General features: G+C 57.8%; 3 protein-coding genes across 5 annotated transcripts; 2 read left to right on the plus strand and 1 right to left on the minus strand.

Annotated features, from left to right (window-relative positions):
• The first annotated feature begins 2,383 nt into the window (after positions 1-2,383).
• JPH4 (junctophilin 4) lies at positions 2,384-11,777 on the plus strand. 2 transcript variants are annotated; one of them, XM_007536491.3, is made up of 6 exons: positions 2,384-2,986; positions 3,475-4,023; positions 4,575-5,343; positions 8,256-8,374; positions 8,658-9,190; positions 10,178-11,777. In XM_007536491.3, the coding sequence occupies exons 2-6, from the start codon at positions 3,645-3,647 to the stop codon at positions 10,259-10,261; spliced, it is 1,884 nt and encodes a 627-aa protein (XP_007536553.1). In that variant the 5' UTR covers positions 2,384-2,986; positions 3,475-3,644; the 3' UTR covers positions 10,262-11,777. The 2 variants fall into 2 exon arrangements, with proteins under 2 accessions (XP_007536553.1, XP_060031288.1); XM_060175305.1 differs by lacking the exons at positions 8,256-8,374; positions 8,658-9,190; positions 10,178-11,777 and adding an exon at positions 5,780-6,100 and having other exon boundaries at positions 2,387-2,986.
• Positions 11,778-11,905: 128 nt separating this feature from the next.
• AP1G2 (adaptor related protein complex 1 subunit gamma 2) lies at positions 11,906-20,072 on the plus strand. 2 transcript variants are annotated; one of them, XM_060175304.1, is made up of 22 exons: positions 11,906-12,078; positions 12,423-12,668; positions 13,038-13,162; positions 13,302-13,443; positions 13,564-13,660; positions 13,772-13,848; positions 13,940-14,035; positions 14,676-14,756; positions 15,013-15,111; positions 15,229-15,284; positions 15,448-15,561; positions 15,702-15,842; positions 15,923-15,977; positions 16,054-16,176; positions 16,848-16,937; positions 17,012-17,139; positions 17,341-17,445; positions 17,622-17,727; positions 17,810-17,945; positions 19,077-19,348; positions 19,547-19,645; positions 19,787-20,072. In XM_060175304.1, the coding sequence occupies exons 2-22, from the start codon at positions 12,465-12,467 to the stop codon at positions 19,886-19,888; spliced, it is 2,448 nt and encodes an 815-aa protein (XP_060031287.1). In that variant the 5' UTR covers positions 11,906-12,078; positions 12,423-12,464; the 3' UTR covers positions 19,889-20,072. The 2 variants fall into 2 exon arrangements, with proteins under 2 accessions (XP_060031287.1, XP_016049903.1); XM_016194417.2 differs by having other exon boundaries at positions 11,921-12,078; positions 19,185-19,348.
• On the minus strand, positions 20,057-23,158 carry THTPA (thiamine triphosphatase). Its single transcript, XM_007537634.3, has 2 exons — positions 22,248-23,158; positions 20,057-20,897 (listed from the first exon to the last, which is right to left on the minus strand). The coding sequence occupies exons 1-2, from the start codon at positions 22,792-22,794 to the stop codon at positions 20,764-20,766; spliced, it is 681 nt and encodes a 226-aa protein (XP_007537696.1). The 5' UTR covers positions 22,795-23,158; the 3' UTR covers positions 20,057-20,763.
• Positions 23,159-23,503: the final 345 nt, after the last annotated feature.

Raw genomic sequence — 23,503 nt, forward strand, 5'->3', positions numbered from 1 at the left:
GCAGGTGGGGAGCCGGGGGCTCGAACCGGGATCCTTACGCCGGTCCCTGCGCTTTGCGCCACATGCGCCACCGCCCGACCCCCCCAGGAAGATTTTTCAATTTAGCAGCCAGGGCTCAGCAGCATCAAGAATCAGACACTTCTGGCCCAGCAGGCTAGCTCACCTGGGGAAACAACTGCTGTGCCATGCCCGCAACCCAGGTTCAAGCCCCCAGCCCCCAAGGCGCTGGGGGGAGCTTGGGTGCTATGGTGTTTCTCCCTTTCTGTCCGAGAAAGTCAGCCCCAGCAGTGTATCCCTGGTGATCACAAAAAGGAGGAGGAGGAGAGGGAAGAGGGAAGGGGGGGGAAGAAGGAAGGAAGGAAGGAGGAGGAGGAGAAAAGAGGAGGGGGAGAAGAAGAGGAAGAAGAAGGAAAGGAAAAGGAGGAAAAGAAGAGAAGAAAGGAGAAGTTGGGAAGGGAAAAAGGAGGGGGAGGCAGAGAAAGGAAAGAAGAAAGAGAAAAAGAAAGACTCAGCCATCTCCATTTTCCGCAGGCCCAGCCTCAGGCCTCCAGCCTGGGCAGAAGAGGCTCCTTTGGCTGTGAGGACTGAGTGAAGTCATTTTGATGGAGTGCCAATTCGGCTGAAGCTGTTCCACTGACGCTGGCTCCCTCTGCTCTGACGCCAGGACACTGGGGGACGGTGGCAAAACCAACCAGAGCATACACACACACACACACACACACACACGCACACGCACACGCACACGCACACAACCTACATACCTGCCCCACAAGAAGGGATAGCAGGACCTGGAGGGGCACAGAAGCACCAAAGGCCTGACTCAGGTCAGATATGGGGTGTGGAGACTGTGCTGAACATTCCACATGTTCCTAACAGCTCTGTCAAGCACTCTGCTTATTTCAGCAGCTTCTATTTCAGCGGAGTCATTCTGCCAACAAGGCCCACTCCCTGTCTTTCACTTGACCTGCCCCCGACTCCCTGGAAAGCAGAGTGCAGGTTTCCAGCCCATTAGCTGGTTTCTCTGTGTTTTCTCCTTTTCTTGGGGGACCTTAACTGAGGAACAGAGGGAACTGCATGGAAGAGGGTTAAATTCCAAGGGTGGACTAACCCATAGCTTGCTGCCCTGAACTCCTTTCTGGAGTTCACCTGCAACCAGTAGATGGCACAGTAGAAAGCCCTGAATTCGCCTTCCAGCACCACTGCGCATACCAGAATATTGCTCTGGTTCTCTCTTTCTCTCTTCACTATTTCTTTTTTTTCTTTCTTAGAAATTAAAATGAGGGCTGGGGAGCGGTTATACAAATGACTTTTATGCCTGAGGTTCTGATATTCCAGGTTCAATCCCCAGTACCACCATACACAAGAGCTGAACAATGCTCTGCTCTGGTGAGAAGAAAGGAAAAAAGATTTAAGTGTCAGGGGGACTGGTGGTGAGGAGGAATAACATGATGGTTGTGCAAAGAAAAGGACCCAGGTTCCATCCTCTGCACCACCATAAGCCAGAGTTAAGCAATGCTCAGGTAAATAATAAAAATAATGATAATATCTCTTTCCCTGGGGGAGTCAGTCTAAGTTAGAGTCGATCCTTTTGCCCTGTTTCTAGCCCACAAGCCTAGCCCAACTTGAGCTGAGGGGCGAGGGCCTTTTTCCCCCTGTAAGCAGCTCTCTGGGGAGCTGTCAGGGTGGGGTGGGGTAGCAGGCTAAGGAGGGCCTTCCCCAGCACAAGGGCCTGCAAATGGGTAGGTGTGTCCTGGCCTCTAGGTTAGCAAAAGATTCCCAAATGCCAGATCTACTTAGCATTACCAATCATGACCTGGCTTCCTATGGGGGCGCAGGGTGGGTGTCTGGAACAGCACAGGGAGGGTGCAAGTGGGGCAGCCTCCAGTTCAGGAAGAGCAGTGAACCAGGTAGGCAGAGGCATCCATGCCCAAGGCTTCCTGGCTTCAGTCCAAGCAGCTGGCAGATTTACCCTTTTCCTCAGGGTCCCATAAACACCACTTCCGGTCCCCCAACCTTTTGCCAGGGTGCTTCCCTGGCAGAGATTCTCTCCCTGCACGGCTCTCCTTTCCCTCTCTCACATCGAGCTTCTCCTCCTCCTTCTTCCTGGCTTCTCTCCCCCCCACACCCTACCCCCATCCTTCACCAGCATCAGAAAAGGGGGGTCTCCTCCCACCCTCCCGCACCCCCAGGCTCTGGCTGCACCCCTGCGCTCCTCAGCCTCACCCCCAGCACCTCTCTTTGCATTCCTCTCGCCCTCTTCCAGCCTCGCAGCCCGCAGCACCCTCCCCCCCCCCCAGCTCTGCTCGGCCTCCCCCAGCCTCCCCATCTTCAGCTCAGACTCCTCCCCCTGCTCCTCTCCCCTCCTCCAGCCTCACCCCACTGCCTGGGGGTCTGGTGGCTCTTACTTCTCTACCTACCTCCCCTTCTTGTGGTGGGCATCCCCCCTTACCACCACCACCATCATTCCTCACCATCTCCCCTCCCTCTCTGCCCCTCCCTTACTTCCCCTCTGCTCTCTCCTCCCGGCCCCTTTAAGTCCTCCTGGCCCTGCCTCCCCAGTGATGCTGGGATGGAGCAAACATTGATTTGTGCTGGGATGGAATCAGAATTTTGATTTTTTTTTTCCTCTCCCAACCATAAGAAGAAGAAAAATAATAATAATAAAACACCCCCTCTTGATAGCCCCCTCCTTCCCCAACCCGCTCCCCGCTCCTCTTCTCTCCCTCCAGCCCAGCAGATCTTCTCGCTACACTATTCCCATCTCCCCACCCCTGCCCCAGCCTCGTCGCCCCCCCACTTCCCACTGCCTGCTCTTCCAGCTGGGGAGAGAAGGGACTTGCTTCAGCGGCGCCCCCACCTTCTCTCTCTGGGTTGGAGCAGTCTCCCCGGAAGGGGAGGGGGCTCGGCTTGTCTGGGAGAGGTGGGAGTGGAGGTACCCAGCCATGGCTGCTGTGCCCGGGAGGCAGCCCGCGCCCCAGCCCACATGGTGAGTAGCCTGCTTGTCCCCACCCTCGCCTTTCCCCCTGCAGATCCCCCCCCAGCCTCATCTTCTCCCCTACCAAGCCCTCTGCCCACCTTGCTCCATCTTTCCTTACACCCCCCCCATGCCCCGCGCCCCTTCTGGCCAGGGAAGCCCCCCAAAACGGGGTGCTAGAGGGGTCCTGACAGCAGGCAGGGAAGTGGATGACCTACGGCTCTGCCCAAGAGCCGCCCCCCCCCCCCCGTTAAAATTGCCATCCACACTTGCTACTTTGGGGCTCTAGGTTAGAGAAGTGGGACTCCTCGGGGCTGGAACCCCAAGTCCTGGGAGGGGTGGGGGGCGCCCCGGAGCCTCCAAAAGCTTAGGAAATGTCTGAAGCCGCTGCCCTGGGGTGGGGGCCCGGGGGCGGTGCTGGTGCCCCCGAGCCGCTGGGCCCACGAGCGGTGGGCAGAGAGGAGGGGCCTCGCTGCCACTTCCCCCCTCTCTCTCCGCAGCCGCTCAGGATGAGGGTCCGGCCCTGTCAGCCCGCGCTGGGCACCCCCCGCCCGGCCCCCGTCTAACTGCCCCCGCCCCCAGGCCTCGCCCAGCTCCCAGGCCCCAGCCGGCTCTCCAGCCCCAGGATGCGCTGAGCCGCCCGGGGGCTGAGGCCGCGCCAACTACATGCATGTCCCCCGGGGGCAAGTTCGACTTTGACGACGGGGGCTGCTACGTGGGGGGCTGGGAGGCGGGGCGGGCACATGGCTACGGCGTGTGCACCGGGCCCGGCGCCCAGGGCGAGTACAGTGGCTGCTGGGCGCACGGCTTCGAGTCGCTGGGCGTCTTCACGGGGCCCGGCGGGCACAGCTACCAGGGCCACTGGCAGCAGGGCAAGCGCGAAGGGCTGGGCGTGGAGCGCAAGAGCCGCTGGACGTACCGCGGCGAGTGGCTGGGCGGGCTGAAGGGGCGCAGCGGCGTGTGGGAGAGCGTGTCGGGCCTGCGCTACGCGGGGCTCTGGAAGGACGGCTTCCAGGACGGCTACGGCACCGAGACCTACTCGGACGGAGGTGCGGGGCCCCGCCCACGACTGTGTGTCTGTTTGTCCGCGCGCGCGCGCGCGCGATCCCGCCCGGCCTGGCCCGCGTCTGCCTCCCCGCCCCCCGCTTCCCTCCAGCCTCCCCCTGGGGCGCGCCCCCGGGCCCAGCCTCGCCTCCTGCCTGCCGGCCCGCTACCTGCTCGACTCCGTTCTCCACCGCCCCCCCCCCCTGTCTGGCCCTCACACTCCCCCTTCCACCTCTGCCCTCTGCCTGCAACCCCCCCAAGTCAGCTCGCCCCCGTCTGCCTGCCACGTGACTGTCCCATACCTCCCATGCCCCCCCCAGCCCCCATCAGCTTCGGCACTCGCTCTGGACTGTCTGTCCTGCCGCATCCAGCCTGTCTGTCCCTCGCCCTGGCCCTGGCCCGCGCTGCCCGCGTGCACCTGTCTCCTGGGCTCTCCCACCTGCCCCCACATGGCCCGTCCCCCGCCTGCCCCGCCCAACACTTGGGCCTCCGGGGTGCGAGGGAGCCGGGATGCGGTGAGCTGTGGGCCCTGACTCTGTGCCCCCCACCCCCGCAGGCACCTACCAGGGCCAGTGGCAGGCGGGCAAGCGCCACGGCTACGGGGTGCGGCAGAGCGTGCCCTACCACCAGGCGGCGCTGCTGCGCTCGCCCCGCCGCACCTCGCTGGACTCTGGCCACAGCGACCCCCCGACGCCGCCCCCGCCCCTGCCCCTGCCGGGCGACGAGGGGGGCAGCCCGGCCTCCGGCTCGCGGGGCGGCTTCGTGCTGGCCGGGCCGGGGGACGCCGACGGCTCCTCCCGAAAGCGCACCCCCGCCGCCGGGGGCTTCTTCCGCCGCTCCCTGCTGCTCAGCGGGCTCCGGGCCGGGGGCCGCCGCAGCTCCCTGGGCAGCAAGCGGGGCTCCCTGCGCAGCGAGGTGGGCAGCGAGGTGGGCAGCACGGGACCCCCGGGCTCCGAGGCCAGCGGGCCCCCGGCCCCCGCGCCACCTGCGCTCATCGAGGGCTCGGCCACCGAGGTGTACGCGGGAGAATGGCGCGCAGACCGGCGCAGTGGCTACGGCGTGAGCCAGCGCTCCAACGGGCTGCGCTACGAGGGCGAGTGGCTGGGCAACCGGCGGCACGGCTACGGGCGCACCACCCGGCCCGACGGCTCCCGCGAGGAGGGCAAGTACAAGCGCAACCGGCTGGTGCACGGGGGCCGCGTGCGCAGCCTCCTGCCGCTCGCCCTGCGCCGGGGCAAAGTGAAGGAGAAGGTGGACCGGGCCGTCGAGGGCGCCCGTCGAGCCGTGAGCGCCGCCCGCCAGCGCCAGGAGATCGCCGCGGGCAGGTGGGCACGCGGCGCGCAGGACGCAGCTCGGCAGGGGCCGGGGGCGCCCTGAGGACCAGCCTAGAAGCCTGTGGGGCTAGAGCAGGCCAAGAGGGCCCTGGGTATTTGGGGTGCATGTTTCTGAGGCTACAGGTGGAGGTGGGTGTATCTGTGGGTGGCTGGGTGCTTGACGGGGCACCCAGAAGACTGGGAGTGGCAGTGAGCGCTGCCTGCTACAGGCCCAGAAAGCTTCTCGGAACCCAGGCGCGCCCTGTGTTGCCTCCTCTTACTGCCCATCCAACCTCTGGGCAGAGACGGGGAGTCCAGTCCCTGCCTGCCCAGAGTCTAATCCCAGCCAGGTCTTGGGCCTTGGGCCTTGGGCCTTGGGCAGTCCGGTTTGGACAGCTCCTTTGTTTTGAAAAGACAGGAGCTCTCAGCTTTGCCTCCCTTTTCCCAGCCGATGGAGTTTGAGAGAAGGCATGCTTGTGGATGCAATGTGCTTCCTGTAAATCAGACTACGTTTCCATGCATAGAAATCGTCCTGTCCAAAACAGTCCAGTCCAGTTCGAATAGAATGTAAACCAGATGCAGAGTTTCACATCTTCTAGTAACCATAGGAGAAAATTAAAAGAAACTGATGGGGGGGAGGGGGCAGCATCCTGATCATGCAGAAAACTCTCATGCCAGAGGCTCTGAGCACCCAGGTTCTGTCCTCAGCAGCACCATAAGTCAGAGCTGAGCAGTCCCCTGGGGGAGTGTGTGTGTGTGTGCATCTTTCTGTCAGTATCTCTCTCATCAAAATTAAAAAAAAGAAAAAGAAAAGAAAAGGAAACAAATCGATGAAAACATCATAAAAAAATGAAAGGGACTTTAACAGTGTAATTGTATATGACCCAGTATGTCCAGATTATTATCATTTCAACCTACAATGATATATTAAGGAGCCATTTCACATCCTTCTTTTCAACTATGTGAAATATAATATGCATCCTACCCTTTATGCACATGATTTCCATTCAGACTGGCCATAGCTCAAGTGTTTGTCTGTCTGTTTGTTTGTTTCTTCCTTTTCCACACTGCACTACTCAGCTGACTTATGGTGGTACTGGGGATTAAACCTGGGACCCAGGAGTTTTACGTATGAAAGTCTTCTGCATATCACCCCCACCCTCAAGTGCTTTTGTAAAGATTTATTTCTTTTATTTACTATATATGAGACAAGAGTTTCACATGAGACAGAAACCCACATGGTACATGTGGCTCTGGGAATTGAACTGGAAACCTTAGGCATGCAAGTTAAATGCTTAAACCAGCTGAGCTATTTTCCCAGCCATTCAAGTATTTACTAGCTACCTATGGCTTGTTACTGTTAGATAGCATCGATCCAAAGGAAGCCAAAAAAAATGCTATTTGTAGTGATACTCACAGACCTGTAATCTAGACAACTCACACATTTGAATTTTTATAAGTGAATTTTTCTTTTAAAGAAAAGGAAGGATGTCACAACTGAAGGCCTCTGTTTAAATCTGAAACTGTTTCAGAGGGTCAAGATATACCCAAAGATATTTAAATGGGCTTGCATATTGTTTGTGTGTGTGTGTCTGTGTGTGTATTAGAGAAGATAGCTGAATCAGAGCATACTAATCTGGATGCATATATGGGTGCCTGGATGGTTGGAGTCCAAGGCCTTAAGCCAGGAAAAGGGGAGGGCAAGGCATCGGGATACTTTGGGCTAGGTAGAGAGTGGGCATGTGCAAGAAAAACTGATCTCAATAGCTAGAGAATCAGGCAGTGGGAGGAGGCTGGTTGGTCTCCCCAGCAACAGGCCTGACAACCCTCATTGGCTGCTGGCTGCCATGGAAACAACAGAGCCTCAGCAGCAGGTGTCTCTGCCAGGTAGCCTGAGCCTGGCCTGATGCCTGACTACAGACTGGGTCTGCTGCCTGGAACCTGATTCCTAGAGCCTCCATCCTAAAACACACAGGCCTTTCTCAGTATTCGTGCATTTTGGCTGCCATTAGTACTCCATGAAACCCAAGTACAGCTCGGTTTCAGGACAGGGCTCATCATGCAGTGTGAAAGCCCTACGACAGAACAACAAGGTTCTCTGAGGCCTAAAAGCTCCAAGGGTTCTTGATTCACCCGATTAGAAGGCAGGAGGCTGGCCATACAAGGTGATGCTTCAGTGCCCACCACTATCTTTCTCTCTCTCATGCCCAGACTGCCTTCCTGGGCCGGGTCAAGCAGGTCTGTGGCCACAGGGCATTCTGGGTCTTCCTCCCATCTGATTGCCTCCAGCTCGGCTTCAGTGAGGGTTATGGGACTTATTTCATGATTCCAAGACATCTGTGATGAACATCAGCTGGTGGAAAGAAAGGGAAAACATTAGTATCACCTGGCCTGAGTGGAAGGCCACAGTGGAGGGAGGACTGCCAATGCCTCGAGTGTACCTGCAGCAAAGAGCAGGGTGGCCCCAAACTCAAGGCAGGGCCACTCAGAGCTACAGGATGGAGGTTCAGGTGCAGGGTTCTGTGGCCCTGGGGAGCATGTGAGGAGATTAGCACTGGGAGGTGAGCGCTCAGAAGTGCAACTGCAGAGGGTGTGCAAAGAGCACGAGGTCGCTTCTGTCACTGGGAAGATGTGAGTAGAAGTGTGGTGTGGAGGGCCTGGCCCATGCAACTGGAGCAAAGGAAGTGTTACTACAGGACAGGGTGGCAGGAAGGTGTGAGAGGAGGAGGAGTGGGTAGTGACAGCAGTAGGCACAGCCCAGGGCAGGACAGGAGATGGGCCAGGGCAAGTATGAGCAAGGGCAAGGGTTCCAGAGCTGAGTGCATCCATTGGTGGTCCGGTTGGGGAGCTCAGCAGGGGTGAAGGAGAGTCTAGAATGCCTCATGCTGGCTGGCTAAGTGTCTGTCTGTCCCCGGGCCCCACAGGGCCGCAGATGCCCTGCTCAAGGCGGTGGCAGCCAGCAGCGTCGCAGAGAAGGCTGTGGAGGCAGCTCGGATGGCCAAACTCATAGCCCAGGACCTGCAGCCCATGTTAGAGGTCCCAGGTGAGGCGTGGGCAGCCTGGGGAGTGGAGAGCAGTTGGGAACCAGGTGGATGGAGTGGGGGAGTCATGCATGGCAGAAGAAAAAGGAATCCCTGAAAGGAAAACCGAGAGGTTCAGGTGTAAGGGTGTGGGCCAGGTCTGGTTGCTTGATAAAGCAGCATGATCAGGACTAGGGGTTCAGGGGTCTTGCAGGGAGGGACTGTGCCCACACAGGGGATGCAGCTGTAGCTTCTGTAGCCCAGAGCTAGTCAGGTCCCTCTGACTCCCAGCATTCCCTGCCCCAGGCCGCAGACCCAGGCAAGACTCAGAAGGTTCCGACACCGAGCCCTTGGATGAAGACAGCCCTGGGGTGTATGAGAATGGACTGACCCCGTCAGAGGGCTCCCCTGAACTGCCCAGCAGTCCTGCCTCCTACCGCCAACCCTGGCGACCCCCCACCTGCCGGATCCCACTGCCTCCTGGAGGCAACCGGGGACCCTTCTCCAGTCCCAAAGCTTGGCCTGAGGAGTGGGGGGGCCCAGGCGAGCAGGTGGAGGAACTGGCTGGCTATGAGGCCGAGGACGAGGCTGGGCTGCAGGGCCCAGGACCCAGAGTTGGTTCCCCACTCCTTGGGGGCTGCAGTGACAGTTCTGGAAGTCTTCGAGAGGAGGAGGGGGAAGATGAGGAGCCCCTGTGCCAGCTGAGGGCCACAGGAGCCCCAGAGCCTGAGCCCCTGGCCACAGCCATCCTGCGGCACCCCTTCTCAGGGGCTCCTGAAGCCAGGTGCCTGACAGAAGAGCCTGAGGAGCCCGCTGCCACCGAGAGGCCTGCCCAGCCGGTGAGACCCTCTCTGCGCCCTAAGTTTTGCTTCCTGTCTCCCTCTTTTCTCAGCAGAGCCTTGCCACTCACCCTTTCCAGGCCTTCCTGATCCCAGGGGGAGCAGTGAGAGCTGATTTGGACTCCTTAGACTCTTGCACAGTCTAGGATCATATCCCACCTCCAAAAAGAGAGAGGGAGAGGGAGAGGGAGAGAGAAAGGGGCACCTTTGAACTGGAAGAAACTGTAGACCTTCCTGCCCATCTCCTTCACTTGACAGATGGGAGGATTGCCAGCCCTAGAGCTTCAAGTAACTTCCCAAGGTTACAAACTAATAATTACCAACAGTGCCTGAACATCTTTCCTTGTTCTCCTTCCATATCATTTCCAACTCTGGTTTCCTACTCCACCCCCTACCCCCACCTCCACACTTTCCCTCTTTGGTGCTCAGAAATAAAAAAGGAAAAACTGGTTCCCTCCCCACCCTGACTCTCCCTCCCTCTCCTGGGAGGAAGGGAAATAGGAAAGGAGGCAGAAAAAAAAAAAAAGGAGGGGCGGGGTTTCCCCAGAATACTCTGTTCTGATTGGACACCAGGCCTCCTCCCGTTTCCTAGCAACCACATCCTCACCCCCTCCATCCCTCTCCGCTTTGCTGCAGTACCGGTGGCGGCTGCCAGCATCTGCTACCAAGGCCAGGCACCTTCTGCCTGAGCCACGTGACATGCTGGTGGGAGGGAAGCAGAGGGAGGAAGGGCTGATCCTGACTTGAGGGAGCTGGAGAGAAGGCAGGGCTCTGCCTGGAGAAGAGAAGTGTTTTGCAATCCAGAACAAAGGTTGATGTCGGAGTCGCCCCCTCCCCCCACCACACACACACACCCAACTTTGGCCTCTGAGGAGAGGTGCTGTTTCAGCATTGCCACGTTGTCACTGCAGGGTAGGGTGGAAAGTAGGGGCTGCCATTGGCCCCTAGTCCTCAGGATCTGAGCCTGGTTCCTGTCTATCTCTCTAGGGAGCTGCCAACCCCCTGGTGGTGGGAGCCGTGGCCCTCCTGGACCTCAGCCTGGCGTTCCTGTTCTCCCAGCTCCTCACCTGAGGCTCCTTCTTGGCCTACTTCTGGCTTTTGGTCGCACCTCTTGGCTTCTTTGGCCTGCCTTTTTCTCTGTTCCTCCTTCTGGTCGGGTTTATTTTGTTTTGTTCTTTCCCCTCTCCCCCGTCTCCTTTACTTTCTGTCCCCTCCCCCATCTCCTTTTCGTCTCTGGCCTTTTCTTCTCCCTTCTCCTTTCAGATTCTCTCATTTCCTCTGGACCTGACTGTCTTCCTCACCCCCTCCCCCACCCTCCCTTTCTCTAGATTGTTTACATACGAAGGGCTTTTCTTGCTCAGAGTCATTCTCCGCTCTGAGGCACACACACATCTAAGTCAGACCATTGCCCCCCACCCTCCCCTTTTCTTTCGACCTGAACTTTTATGAGGGTGGGGGTCTGGTGTCCTGAGGAGTATCCTGAAGCTGAGTGGAAAGGAGGAAGAAAATGGACAAGGGGTGACCATACTGGACGAGATCCTGGCTGAGCTACTGTGCTCCCTGACCCAAGGGACCGGGTGTCCCTCCGAGGCCTAGTGTTAAACCTCCACGTGAGCCCTTGGAGGCTCCGAGCTAGGTTCTTACCTAACCTGAGCCTTCCTGAAGGGGCAAAGGGAAAAGCTATTAATTCCTCCCTGCTACTCTCCTTTGTCTCTTTCCTCAACAGCCTGTCTTTCTCTAGTCCCTAGGATGGCACATTACATCAAGAGCAATGTGTAGAGGAAAGAAAATGCCCAGTGCAGCCAAGTCCACCCACTAGGCTTTCCCACCCTCCTCTCCCCCTCCCCTATATATTCATTTGGTTGGTCTGGACTCACTTGTGGCCTTTGATTAAACTTCTAAGGGGGTCTGAAGAAGACATTTCTACTGCAGAAGGTAATCGTAGTTGGGGAGCAAGGACTCTACTCCACAACTCTTGAGAATTGTGACTGGGAAAGGCAGACTGGAAAAACAGGAACTCCGGGGCCAGCAGAAGGTGACACAAGCTTTAGTAGTTCCACAGAGGGTCGGGTCCCTTCGGCCATGGCACTGGGATCTTGTGGAACTGGGAGAGGACAGGAGGGACCAGAGGAAGTCAATATCCCAAGTCCCAGGCAGGGTGGGGTGAGTGGTAGGTGGAGAGCCCTGTTGGTGGTTGAAGCTGGTAGTAGCTTTTCCCCTGGGAGCAGGAAGCCCTAGGAGTGGGGACTGTAGGGTCCCTGGGGGAATCTTTCCTCCCTCCCCTGCATGAGGCAGAGGCAAGCTGCCTGCCACCCCCCTCCCTAAGGAATGGTCTTGCCTGGGAATGCCCACCACATCCTCTCTGTGTCGTTGTCTTCTTCTTTTTTTTTTCCCTAGTCAAACTGTTTACTCCCTGGCCTGCCCCCCCCCCCCTTTCCCTCTCAACCTTTACTTCTGATTTCTATTTCATGGAATTTGGGATTGAAGATAAACTACAACAGTGCCGCCAACACCAAGTCTTGCAGGAAAAAAAAAATACAAAGAAATTTAACAAAAAAAATATATTAATAAAAAAGTTCAAAACGGGGGGGAATTGTGATCTCCTTTGGGGGTGCGATGGCTTCAATGCCAAGTTTTCGAGACTCTTAGGCTGATGAGAAGGTACCAGGAGGCCCTCTCAGAGGCCCCCAACCCCGGCAACCAGGCCTGTGACACAAGCCCTTCTGGGGGTACCAGCTTCTTCCTCCTAATGCCGAGGCCGGAGGACTCGAGGACTCGGGAGGTTGGGAGGGGCGGGCCCCGTGACGCGGGCGGGGAGAGGAAGGACCAGCTCCCGCCCCGCAGCGCCGCTTCCAGGAAGAGCTGGGGGGAGAGCGCGGAGAAGCCAGGTAGGGCTGGCGTCTGGGGGGTGGGGGGGACGCCAGAGACGCGAACGGGGTGGGCGGGAGCGGTGGCCGCGGGAGGCGCAGGCCCCGCACTGGGCTTCCCAGCCTCGGGCGGCGGGATGGGCGCGCAGGTGCGGCGGCTGGGGCACTAGGCGGGGCTGCGCGTGCTCAGGGGGAGAGCGCATGCGTAGTAATGGCGCCTTCCTTGGGCGGTGGGGTAGAGGGCGGGGTTTGGAAGCGCACGTGGCTTCAGGTTTAGGGTCACTGCCAGGCTGGAGTCATTCGGGTGGCGGTGTAGGGCAAGGCTTTCCCAGCCAGAAAGGTTTCAAGCCCCTCTGCCTCCCTAGGCTCTGTTCCCCCTCCATCCCCTTCCATCCCGGCCCCCCAAGATGGTGCTACCTTCACTGAAGCTTCAAGATCTAATTGAGCAGATTCGTGGGGCCAAGACTCAGGCCCAAGAGCGGGAAGTGATCCAGAAGGAGTGCGCCCACATCCGGGCCTCCTTCCGGGATGGGGACCCTCTGCACAGACACCGCCAGCTAGCCAAGCTGCTCTACGTCCACATGTTAGGCTACCCGGCCCACTTTGGACAGGTACAGGGCTGCACCTGCTCCATTCTGAATTGGATGGGGGGGGGGGGAGGCTAGCGGGCCAGGGTCTCGGATCCCCTTGCCTCTTTATACCCCAGCGTTATTTCTTCTGCACCACTTCAGAGCCTTCACAGCTTCAACCACAGACCTCCTTCCCCGGTACCCCTCTCCGCTCTTTCATCTGGACTGAAACCTTCGTTTCTCTAGCCAGCCCTTCAGAACACTGCCTCCACTCCACGGAGGGCTAGTTCTGCCTCTCCTCTTGTTAAGGGAAGGCTGTGGGATAGAGCGTCCCTGTAAACTAATCTGGCGGGAAAGAAGACAAAAGGAATGGTTGTACCCGCAGTTTCATTTCTGCCCCTTTCCCTATAGATGGAGTGCCTGAAACTGATTGCCTCCACCAGATTCACAGACAAGAGGGTGGGCTACCTGGGGGCCATGCTTCTGCTGGATGAGAGGCAGGATGCCCACCTGCTCATTACCAACAGTATTAAGAAGTGAGAGGGTTCTGGGAAGCACTTGGAATCAGGGAGATGGGAGCGCGGGGAACTGGGAAATCCAGGGGGGCTCCCTGCTGGAGATACTGGGAAGGCCTTGGTTTCTCAGTGGCTTGACCAACTGACTTCCCAACCGCAGCGACATGAGCCAGGGAGTCCCGGCAGTGCAAGGCCTGGCCCTGTGCACACTGAGCACCATGGGCTCTGCTGAGATGTGCCGGGACCTGGCCAGTGAGGTGGAGAAGCTGCTCCTACAGCCCAGCCCCTACGTGCGCAAGAAGGTGAGGTGGCAGAGTTCCAGGCATTCGCCCCTCTGAAACTGTCCCATTTGCTGTGTGGTGGAGAGACAGAGGAGGTGTCCTGGTGGAGCCTGGCCCTCTCTGAGCCCCTGGCCTCTGCAGGCTGTGCTGACTGCAGTGCACATGATCCGGAAGGTCCCAGAGCTCTCCAGCATCTTCCTCCCTCCCTGTACCCAACTGCTTCGTGAGCGCCACCATGGTAAGGCCCAAGCTTCTCTGCAGTGGGAGCACCAGCTCCTAGGAGAAGGGCAGAGTGCAAACACACACACGCACACACACGCCCACCACTCACTCCCCACTCTGACTCCAGGCATCCTGCTGGGCACTGTCACACTGATCACGGAGCTCTGTGAACGAAGCCCTGCGGCCCTCAAGCACTTCCGAAAGGTGGGCTGGTAGTAGGGCAGTGGGCTTGGAACTGGGCTGCAGGCTGTGAGGATCAGGAAGGGTGTTCAAGTAAGACTGTGCCCTCCTCTAGATGGTGCCCCAACTGGTGCAGATCTTGAGGACCCTGGTGACAACAGGATACTCCAAGGAACACAGCATATCTGGAATCAGTGACCCCTTCCTGCAGGTGGGCTAGCCCTTCCTGGCTGCATCCCTGGGACAAAGTTTAGCCATACACCTGTGGCCAATGGCCCCAACACCATTTAGGAGATGCTGTGGAGGGAGCTTCAGTGCTCTAGGAGTCAGCCCAGAGCCGTGAAAGTGCACGTGTGAGGCCCCAACACAATAGAAAGAAAAGCCAGATTTTTTAAAAGATGGCCTTTCATTTGCAATGGACAGGTTCATGTTTGCGAGAAACTAGTGCTCAGTCTCTAGCAGTACGTGCAGTGCTGGAGAATGAACCAGGAACCTCAGTCACACAGGGCCTGTTCCCTACCACCTGAGCTGTTCCCCGCCATACCCCCATCAATAAAGAAGAAGAAAAGAAAAGGTGGGACAGAGAGATAGCATGACAGTTATGCAACAGACTTTCATGTCTGAGGCTCCTGAGACCCCCTACACTACCATAAGCCAGAGCTTAGCAGCGCTCTGGTAATAATTAAATAAGTAAAAAGCCTGATCACCTCTCAGGGTCCAAAAGGCTTATGGAGGGAAGGAGGGACAAGGAGGCTCTCGGGATACCCTCCTCAGTGTGGGGTGTTCCACAGCCCCATGTGACTCCTTGCCCTCTGAGGCCCTCTCCCCTTCGACCTGTAACCTATCTTCAGGTTCAAATACTTCGTCTGCTCCGGATTCTGGGCCGGAACCATGACGAGAGCAGTGATGCCATGAATGACTTACTGGCTCAGGTAGGGGCCCAGAGGGGTACTGGGCTGACCCCTGGTCCCAGCAAACCTGAGCCATCCTCAAGTGGACACACATGTGCAGATGACATGTGATGTGGAGAGTCATGTCCATGCTTCCTTCTGGACTGATCTTGGGGACAGGGACAGTCTGCTTTAGTGTGGCAAGCCCAACACAGAGCAGGGGCTCACAGAACTGCATCAGACGGCTGAGGGACAACATGGTAGGGATGGTAGATGCAGCCTGTCTCTGTCTACCCAGGTGGCCACTAACACTGACACCAGCCGGAACGCAGGCAACGCAGTCCTGTTTGAGACAGTGATGACCATCATGGACATCCGCTCTGCTGCTGGCCTGCGGGTACCATCCTCTCTGCTTCCCCTTTGGTGACCCCACTCGCCCGCCCCACCCCCCAAGCAGACAGGTCCTGTTCAGTGTCCCCCCGTCCTGACTGACCCCACCCTCTGCTGCCTCTAGGTTCTAGCTGTCAACATCCTAGGCCGATTCCTGCTCAACAGTGACAAAAATATTAGGTAACAGATCCGAGTGTCTGGCTGAGCTGTGCCCCTGAGCCAGGTTCCCTGCTCTTCTTCCAGAGTGTCCTGATGTGCCTGCCTGGTCTCCCTGCACCCAGTGAAGGGCCAGGCAGGGAGGGGTGACAGCCATGACATGGCAGGGCCTCTCCACTCTGGGCAGGTATGTGGCACTGACGTCGCTGCTGCGGCTGGTGCAGTCTGACCACAGTGCGGTGCAGCGGCACCGGCCCACCGTGGTGGAGTGTCTTCAGGAACCTGACGCCTCCCTCAGCCGGTGAGCAGGGCAGAGGGCAGGCAGGGGGCCCAGCCCCAGCAGCCAGAAAAACTGGAGTAAAGGAGCCAAGGGGGAAGGGGAGGGCCTGCGTTGCATCTAGGTATGAGCTGCCCTGTCTGGACACATCTCTCTCCTGCCAGGCGGGCCCTGGAGCTCAGCCTGGCTCTGGTGAACAGCTCCAATGTGCGAGCCATGATGCAAGAACTACAGACCTTCCTGAGCTCCTGCCCCCCTGACCTGCGGGCTGACTGTGCCTCAGGCATCCTGCTGGCCGCAGAGAGGTGAGGCCACAGGTGCCTGACAGACATAGAGGGTGGGGTCGGGAGGGCACGCCAGGAATCATGAGCCGAATGTCCCATAGGTTTGCCCCCAACAAGCGTTGGCACATAGACACCATCCTACGCGTGCTGACAATGGTGAGGTGGGGGCCAAGCCGAGGGAGCTGGATGGGGGCAGGCAGGGGTCACGCTGACTGAGCCACGCTTCCTCCAGGCAGGCATCTATGTGCGGGATGATGCGGTGGCCAACCTGATCCAGCTGATTGGGGGGGCCCAGGAGCTCCACGCCTACTCTGTGCGCCGTCTCTACAGTGCCCTGGCAGAGGACATTTCCCAAGTACGCCCACCCCTGCCCCACCTTGATCCCTTTCAGCACTCTGGGACACCTGCTCTCCACACCTGACCCCCCCAAGGTTTCTCCTTCATGGACAAAGCTGTCTGCCAGTGGAGGAAGCACTCAAGAATAGAGGCCCTGTTTCTAGCTAAAACGATGCTTGGACTTATATCCTGCCTCCCTGGCCACCGATGGCTAACTGAACCTTCTTTCTGCTGGGCAGAACGCTTTCTGAACTGCCATGAAACTTTCAGCTAAGGAGAGATACCAGTCAGGTTTAAGCTCGGCCCCCACTGCACTGGGGGAAGTTTCTGTGCCTTGGTGCACCTGTCTCTTGCCTCTCTCTCTCTCTCTGAAGTCATCCTGAGTCAACAGCTGCCAGCCAGCATCCTGAGTCCCTTTTCCATCTGCATGAAGCAGGATGCACCCAAACCATCCACCCTCTCACCTCAATCTCCTGTGCCCTTTGTGGTTAGGCCATGTAGTTCTGATGATTTTCCACCAGAGGGCAGAGGAGCCTAGTTGCAATGGAACCTGACTGCGCCCCAGCCCAGCCCTCCCCTCTGGACATCCCTTTAAGCCTCACCATCTTGGCAAAGCCAAAAGGTGTCTTGGGCCCTGGCAGTAGAGATGGGACTCAGACGGGGCTCAGCACACTGCTTTTTCTCACACAGCAGCCAACGGTGCAAGTGGCCACCTGGTGCATTGGAGAATATGGGGACCTGCTGTGGGAGGGCAGCTGTGAGGAGAGCGAGCCCCTTCAGGTGAGGCCAGCATCAGGGGACACCGAGGAGGGGCCTGTCAAGAAAGGAGACGCTCAAGACTTGCACCCCTGCAGGTGGAGGAAGAGGAGGTGCTGACACTGCTGGAGAGGGTGCTGCAGTCCCACTTGTCGCTGCCGGCCACCCGAGGCTACGCCCTCACCGCCCTCATGAAGCTCAGCACCCGGCTCCGTGGAGACAACAAGTAAGAAGGGTCCCCACCCAGTCTGGACACCTCCAGCGAGAGCTGCCCCTTCATGGTACCCAGCAGTCTAAGCCCCCCACTCCCTGGGTCCATTCTGCTGGGGGGGGAGGTTGGAGGCGAAGACACTCTCCCCTCCTGGCCATACCCAACTTGAAGGCTCTGGACAGACTGCCTTTCCCACTCACATTGCCCATCTCCCAGCCGAATCCGCCAGGTGGTGTCCGTCTACGGAAGCTGTCTGGACGTGGAGCTGCAGCAGCGGGCTGTGGAGTACAACGCACTCTTCCGGAAGTACGACCACATGAGGTGCGGGTCCCTCCCCGGGCACAGGGGCTCATCCTCACCCACGGTCAGCGCCTCCCCTCCCACCAACCACTGAAGCTAAGCTGTCCTCCAGGCCTCCTGGCTGGGCAGAGGACCAGCAAGGAAGTCAGAGCATTATTTCCAGCCCTGGGGGCCAAACCTGCCTTCCATCCCCTCAGGGCTGCTATCCTTGAAAAGATGCCAGTTGTGGAGCCGAGTGGCCCTCAGGCTGATGAGGAAGCAAAGGAGAGCGGAGAAGCTGTCCCCAGCCCTTCAGAACCCCAGGTGAGTAGGCTGGGAGCCCCTGAAGCGGAAGAGGATTTGCCTGGGCTCTATCCCGCCACACCCTTCTCTGCCTTTCCCCCAGGCCTCAAAGCTCATGGATCTATTAGACCTCCTGGATGGTTCTTCTGGGGAGGCCCAGCAGCTGCCCCCCATGGCTCCTTCCCCAGAAGACAGCCTGGTCCACCTCCTTGACCTCCCCTGTGATCCTCCAGCCCCAGGTAAGCCTCAGCTGGGGGGGGGGGGGGGAACAAGAGCATAGACTGCTGTTGTTTCTCAGCCCCAAAGACTGAGTTCCAAGGGCCATGTTCCCTGCTATGTGTCCCCACATTGGCAGCCGGGTTCATCAGGTGGTGTCCCTCCCCTGCTGGATGGTCTAGAGTATCTCCCCTTGGTTCCAGACTTTTTTTTTTTATAGTTTTTTTAAAAACATTTATTCCCTTTTGTTGCCCTTGCTGTTTTTTATTGTTGTAGTCATTATTGATGTTGTTGTTGTTGGATAGGACAGAGAGAAATGGAGAGAGGAGGGGAAGACAGAGAGGGAAAGACAGACACCTGCAGACCTGCTTCACCGCCTGTGAAGCTTTTTAAATTTTCTAAAAATATTTGTTCCCTTTTGTTGTTTTATTGTTGTAGTTATTATTGCTGTTGTTGATGTCGTTGTTGGATAGGACAGGGAGAAATGCAGAGAGGAGGGGAAGACAGACACCTGAAGCTCTGCTTCACCATCTGTGAAGCGACTCCCCTGCAGGTGGGGAGCCGGGGGCTTGAACCGGGATCCTTATGCCGTTCCTTGTGCTTTGCACCACCTGCACTTAACCCTCTGCACACCGCCCGACTCTTGCCCTTGGGGTCATGCTTCCTCCTGGCTGGGCTCAAAGATGTGAATTACCCATTCCAAAGGTCCTTTCACATCCTCCTTATGTGGAGTGTTCTTTTCCTACCCATCACATGACAGTTTTGTTCTTATTTTGCAGGCCTCACTGAAATGTCAGGTGTATTTCCCTGCATTTCCCTGCTGCGCCCACTTCAGTGAGTTCCTCTCAGTTATATATGCAAAGTTTGCTTTGTCCTGCAGAGCACCAGCTAGAACCTTGGAGGACTTCCTTGTTCTCTTTCGTTTTTTTGTTTTGTCATCTCTGGGGCTTCAGCATTCCCAGAATGACTTATTTCAGACAGAGACAAAGAGGCAGAGAGAGAGAGAGACCACAGCACTGTAGCTTCCTCCAGTGTGCTGGGAGCTGGGCTGGAAGCATGGGGACACACATGGCAATGCAGCCATTTGCCGGCCCTCTTCCTTGTTCCCTCCCAAGAGGCAGGGCAGCCCGGCTTCCTGTTCACTTCATCCCCAGCATGTTCGAGCAGTGCTGCGCACCCAGCGGGTGCTCCCCCACTTCCGGTAGATGACGGGACGCGCTGTCTTCGGCCCACGCGTGAGCTACTTCTCTCCCCTACTCCAGCTCCCATCCCAAATCTCAGAGTGTTTGAGCGCGAAGGACTGCAGATCAACCTGTCTTTTGTTCGACCCCCCGAGACCCCTTCCTTGCTCTTAATCACCGTCACTGCTACCAACACCTCAGGGGGTGATGTCACCCACTTCATCTGCCAGGCTGCTGTGCCCAAGGTTTGTAAAAAGAGACAGCACCTCAGGAGAGAAGATCAGAGTAGAGACGGGTGGGTGAGCAAATGAGAAGGGAAAGGTGTGTGTGTGTGTGTGTGTGTGTGTGTGTGTGTTGCAGAGACAAGACTTGGGGGGCTACAGGAGACGGTGTGGAGCCCGGCTAGCTTCCTCACTGTGCTCTGCCCAACCTCCCACATCCAGAGTTTCCAACTGCAGCTACAGCCCCCAAGTGGGGACACAGTTCCAGCTCAGGGTGGCCTTCCGATGACCCAGCTGCTCAGGATCCTTAACCCTAACAAGGTGAGAGCCGCAGGAGCTCAAGCCTCCTCCACCCCTAAGGCCCAGGGACTGGATGAGTGGGGGGTGTGTTTTTCTCTCTGCAAACGTGTGTCGTGACTTTGCTGACAACGCGCTGACTCCAGTCTCCACTCATGTCCCTAGGCCCCCCTGCGGCTGAAGCTGCGCCTCACCTACACTCACTTCGGTCAGTCCGTGCAGGAGATCTTTGAGGTGAACAACTTGCCTGTGGAGACCTGGCAGTAACTCAGCGTCCACTCACAGCCTGAAATCCAGATCGGGGACCTGGGCTACTTGGAGCCTACTCCTGGGTGGGGGAGCTGCCAGCAGGTGGCGCTCCAGGCCTGTGCTAGCCACTGCGAAAAGCCCAGAGCCTGCCCACCCCGCCCCCCAAAGAGAAAATCCAATAAAGCCTGAAGGGGGAAAGCCATTCCTGAGGTTTATCTGAAGCAGGAAACAACAGTTCACAACAGCCAGGGAAGAGCTTCTCACACAGAAAGCTTGCATCCACCTCTGAGCCTCAGGAACCTGTTTCAACAAAGAAGGGTTCTTCTCCAGCTCTTTCCAGGTGGGGGCACAACTTCGCCCCCTAAACTTCCACAGGGGGCACTTCCCACCCTGAGCCAGAATGCAGCACGTGGGCAAAATCAGAGCAGAAGCTCCATGTTTCTGACACACAGGATCCCCAGACTCTCCCACCCTGCTGCTACCCCTCACCTCCGCTGCGGCAGGGAAATCCCCGATGCCTCCCCTCGGCTCTAACTCAGCTGTAAGGCGCTTTAGGAGCCGCTGGCAGAATCAATGGCATCGACCAAGGGAGGGGGGATGGCAAGGGATTTTCCTGTGCTTAACTACTGATCACGGCTAAGTGGAAATCCTATAAACACGAGCGGAAATCAATGGAGGCTGCTTAGCGGCCAGGGGAGAGGGGCGGCCCACAGATCGCATCTGACGGATGAGGGAGAGGAAGCAGCTGGGGAGGGCTCTCGGAATGATAACGGAGGGTCTGAGGGAGGAACAGATGGATCTGGAGAGAGAAGTTGCCGGGACGGGCCCAGCGATAAGCCCTGCTGGACCCAGAATGCTTTGCCTGTAGAGAAGGGGGTACCCTAGTACAGGCTTCAGCCAGGCTGTTGCGTCCCTTGTGGCATCTCTCTGAAGTCATTCACTTCCAGCAAGCGCAGATAGTCCTGGGGTCGGAAGCGCTGGAGGTACACAAGCAGCTTGGCAGGTGCTTTCTCCTGCACCAGCACACCTACAGGCAAAAAGAGAGTGAGAGGACCAGACCGTGCAAGCACTTTCGCTCTGCTCCTAGCCCACCCGGCTGGGACTCCAGAGTTGTTTCCAAGGCAGCGCTGGGACTCTGACTGTCACCCACCAGCCTGCTCTCTTATCTGCCTGTGGAAGTGGACCGGCCATAAAGGGCCCTGCAGGCCAGACTAGGACTGAGAAGCCAGGCGGGAGTCCCTCCTCCCATGAAGAAAAATGGTGGCAAGGTTTTCAGGTGCCCTGGAGACAGAGGGAGCCTCCGTAGCAACTCGTTTCAATTACTACTCCTTGCGCCCAATCAAGATTAAAGCCTATCTAGGCAAGCCAGAGCTCATTAGCTTGGTAATGAAGCACATGCAGAGCTGCAGAGGGATAGGAACCAAGGGATGTGGAGGGGAGAGAAGCAGCTACACCCACGGAGTCAGATTCATGTAGACTTCCAGCCTCTGTGTGGTGCGGAGCCGCGAAGAGGCAGCATCTCAGTTGCTGCTGGCACCTGCTGGGACTCCGTGCTGTAAGCCCCCATGGGAAGCAAACCCCAAACTTATGCAGATGAACTGTCTGCAAGGAAGCTAAACCTGGGAAAAGGAGAGTCTGCCTACACTCCTCCCGCTGTCTCACTCATCTAAATTCGGCACAAAGGCAACAGGACAAATTAAATGAGGATTTAGGTAGTTATCAAGAAAGCGACAGGACAGGAATTAAGGGAAGGGAGGTAGGACAGAAATGGCCAGTGGAGCCAAAGGAGGCCTGGAATAGCTGGAGATTAAGAGAATTCAGATCAATATGAAAGGCTGGTTCCACCCAGAGGTGATGCAGTGAATAAGGTGTCAGATACTCAAGTGTGAAGTCCCAAGTTTGAATCCCAGCACTGATGTGCCACAATGATGCCCTGACACTCTTCTGCCCCCCACAATTTATTACATAAATAAATCTCTTTAAAATAAGAAGAGCTGGCAAAATAGTTCCCCTGCATAGGGTACCTGCTTTGTCATATGCACAACCCAGGTTCAAGCCTATCCAGCCTACAGCAGTGAGAGAACTGGGGAGACAGCATAATGGTTATGCGACACACTCTCATGCCTGAGCTGCTGAGGTCCCAGGTTCAACCCCCAGCACCACCATAAACCAGAGCTGAGCAGTGCCCTAGTCTTTGTCTCTCTTATTAAAATCAAGTAAATAAAATTATAGAGAGAGAGAAATGACTGGGACAGCATGGATCAAAAAGACGAGTTAGATCCAGGTGAGACTGCTTCCGGGAAAGAAAACGAACTGAATATGCAAGACCCCTGTTGGGGGAGGGCAGCTGAGGAGACAGGCCGCCTGTCCCTCTTACCAAGCAGGCTGCTGAGGCTGTTGATCTTCTCTAAGGCAGCTGGGACTTGGGCCTCCTTGTGCACCAGGGCCTCCACCTCACCCATAGCGTAGCCGAAGTCAGCTGTGTCCAGGTCTACCCTCAGTGGCGGGTCACTTTCCTCAACGTGCGGGAGCACCACCTTCCAGGATCTACGTTTGGTCACAAAACTGGCTACTTCCTGCAGCCCCAGGGGCCCCAGCACAGCAGCCACACCTTCAGCTCCCAGGACCCCGACCCCCAGCACCTCACAGAGCCGGGCCACCACTGCAGGCTCGGCTGTGACCTCCACGTACTTATTGTGGGGTCCCGACACACCTGGTGCTCCGGGACATTTGAACTCCCACCCACTCCCCTCTCGCAGACGCAGCCAGTGGTCAGCTCGCATGAGGCTCAGCTCTGCCGTGTCATAGTAGATGTCTCGGAAGCTGACCCGATGCTCAAGGATGCCCCCCAACTCCTGCAGCCGCTCCTCTATCTCAGGCCCGGGGAAAAACTTTCGCTCCACCTCAATCAAACCCTGGGCCATGCTGCCTGCAACGTCAATCAACAGATTTCTGCTGAACTCCCTGGGTGCTCAGATGGGGAGTCACAGCCCTTCCCTCCCTGCCCACCGGGCTGGCAGTGATGGTATAAGGCTCTGCAATAGTGACTTCCGCCGCTGCTGTCGCCCGAGCGAGCAGCGGGCGCCCCAGAAAGCAGGTTGCAGTTCACGGTCCTGCACGCCAGCCTGCGAGCCTGCTGGGCACCTTCCCCCCCATCTCAGCACCCGCCCCGAGTCTCTCCTCACTGCCTACGGGTCGCCCTCTCGCCCGACGTGCAGATAGGTGGAGCGAGTCCACGCCGCGCCGGTAAGGAATGCCGGGAGCAACCCCTGACCCCCGACCTCGACCCTGCGGGGCGCGCTGCCCAGATCCGGTGCACTGTCCCGACCCAAGGCGAGCGGCCATGTTAGACCCGCCGCGGCCGTGCGGGGGCGGAGACAGACGGAGCCAAAAGGCCCAGCTGGGAAATAGGCGGGCAGAGACCTCCGCCGCCGTGAGGCTCGGACTGAGGCCGCCTCGCGACATACAGCTCCCGGTCCCTGCCGGTTCTTTGAGATCCGCCTGGGTCTCGGGCCCCAGGTTGAGCCCGGCGCCCTGGCGTCCGTTGCATGCTGGGAATTGTAGTTCCCAAAGACGGGCTACGCTCATCCGTCGCCATGGTGACAGGAAAGCTGTGATTGGTGCCAGCAGGAC

Source organism: Erinaceus europaeus, chromosome 16 (assembly GCF_950295315.1).
Source record: "Erinaceus europaeus chromosome 16, mEriEur2.1, whole genome shotgun sequence".
NCBI classification, from domain to species: domain Eukaryota; kingdom Metazoa; phylum Chordata; class Mammalia; order Eulipotyphla; family Erinaceidae; genus Erinaceus; species Erinaceus europaeus.

Bases quoted from the DNA above. Each gene is read 5' to 3' on its own strand.
- JPH4 (XM_007536491.3), top strand. From the start codon at position 3,645: ATGTCCCCCGGGGGCAAGTTCGACTTTGACGACGGGGGCTGCTACGTG. The intron at 5,344-8,255 runs GTGGGCACGCGG...CGGGCCCCACAG, and splicing joins CAGGAGATCGCCGCGGGCAG to GGCCGCAGATGCCCTGCTCA. The intron at 9,191-10,177 runs GTGAGACCCTCT...CTATCTCTCTAG, and splicing joins CCGAGAGGCCTGCCCAGCCG to GGAGCTGCCAACCCCCTGGT.
- AP1G2 (XM_060175304.1), top strand. From the start codon at position 12,465: ATGGTGCTACCTTCACTGAAGCTTCAAGATCTAATTGAGCAGATTCGT. The intron at 14,036-14,675 runs GTGGGCTAGCCC...ACCTATCTTCAG, and splicing joins TCAGTGACCCCTTCCTGCAG to GTTCAAATACTTCGTCTGCT. The intron at 17,140-17,340 runs GTAAGAAGGGTC...CCCATCTCCCAG, and splicing joins CGGCTCCGTGGAGACAACAA to CCGAATCCGCCAGGTGGTGT.
- THTPA (XM_007537634.3), bottom strand. From the start codon at position 22,794: ATGGCCCAGGGTTTGATTGAGGTGGAGCGAAAGTTTTTCCCCGGGCCT. The intron at 20,898-22,247 runs GTAAGAGGGACA...TTTTGCCTGTAG, and splicing joins CAGCCTCAGCAGCCTGCTTG to GTGTGCTGGTGCAGGAGAAA.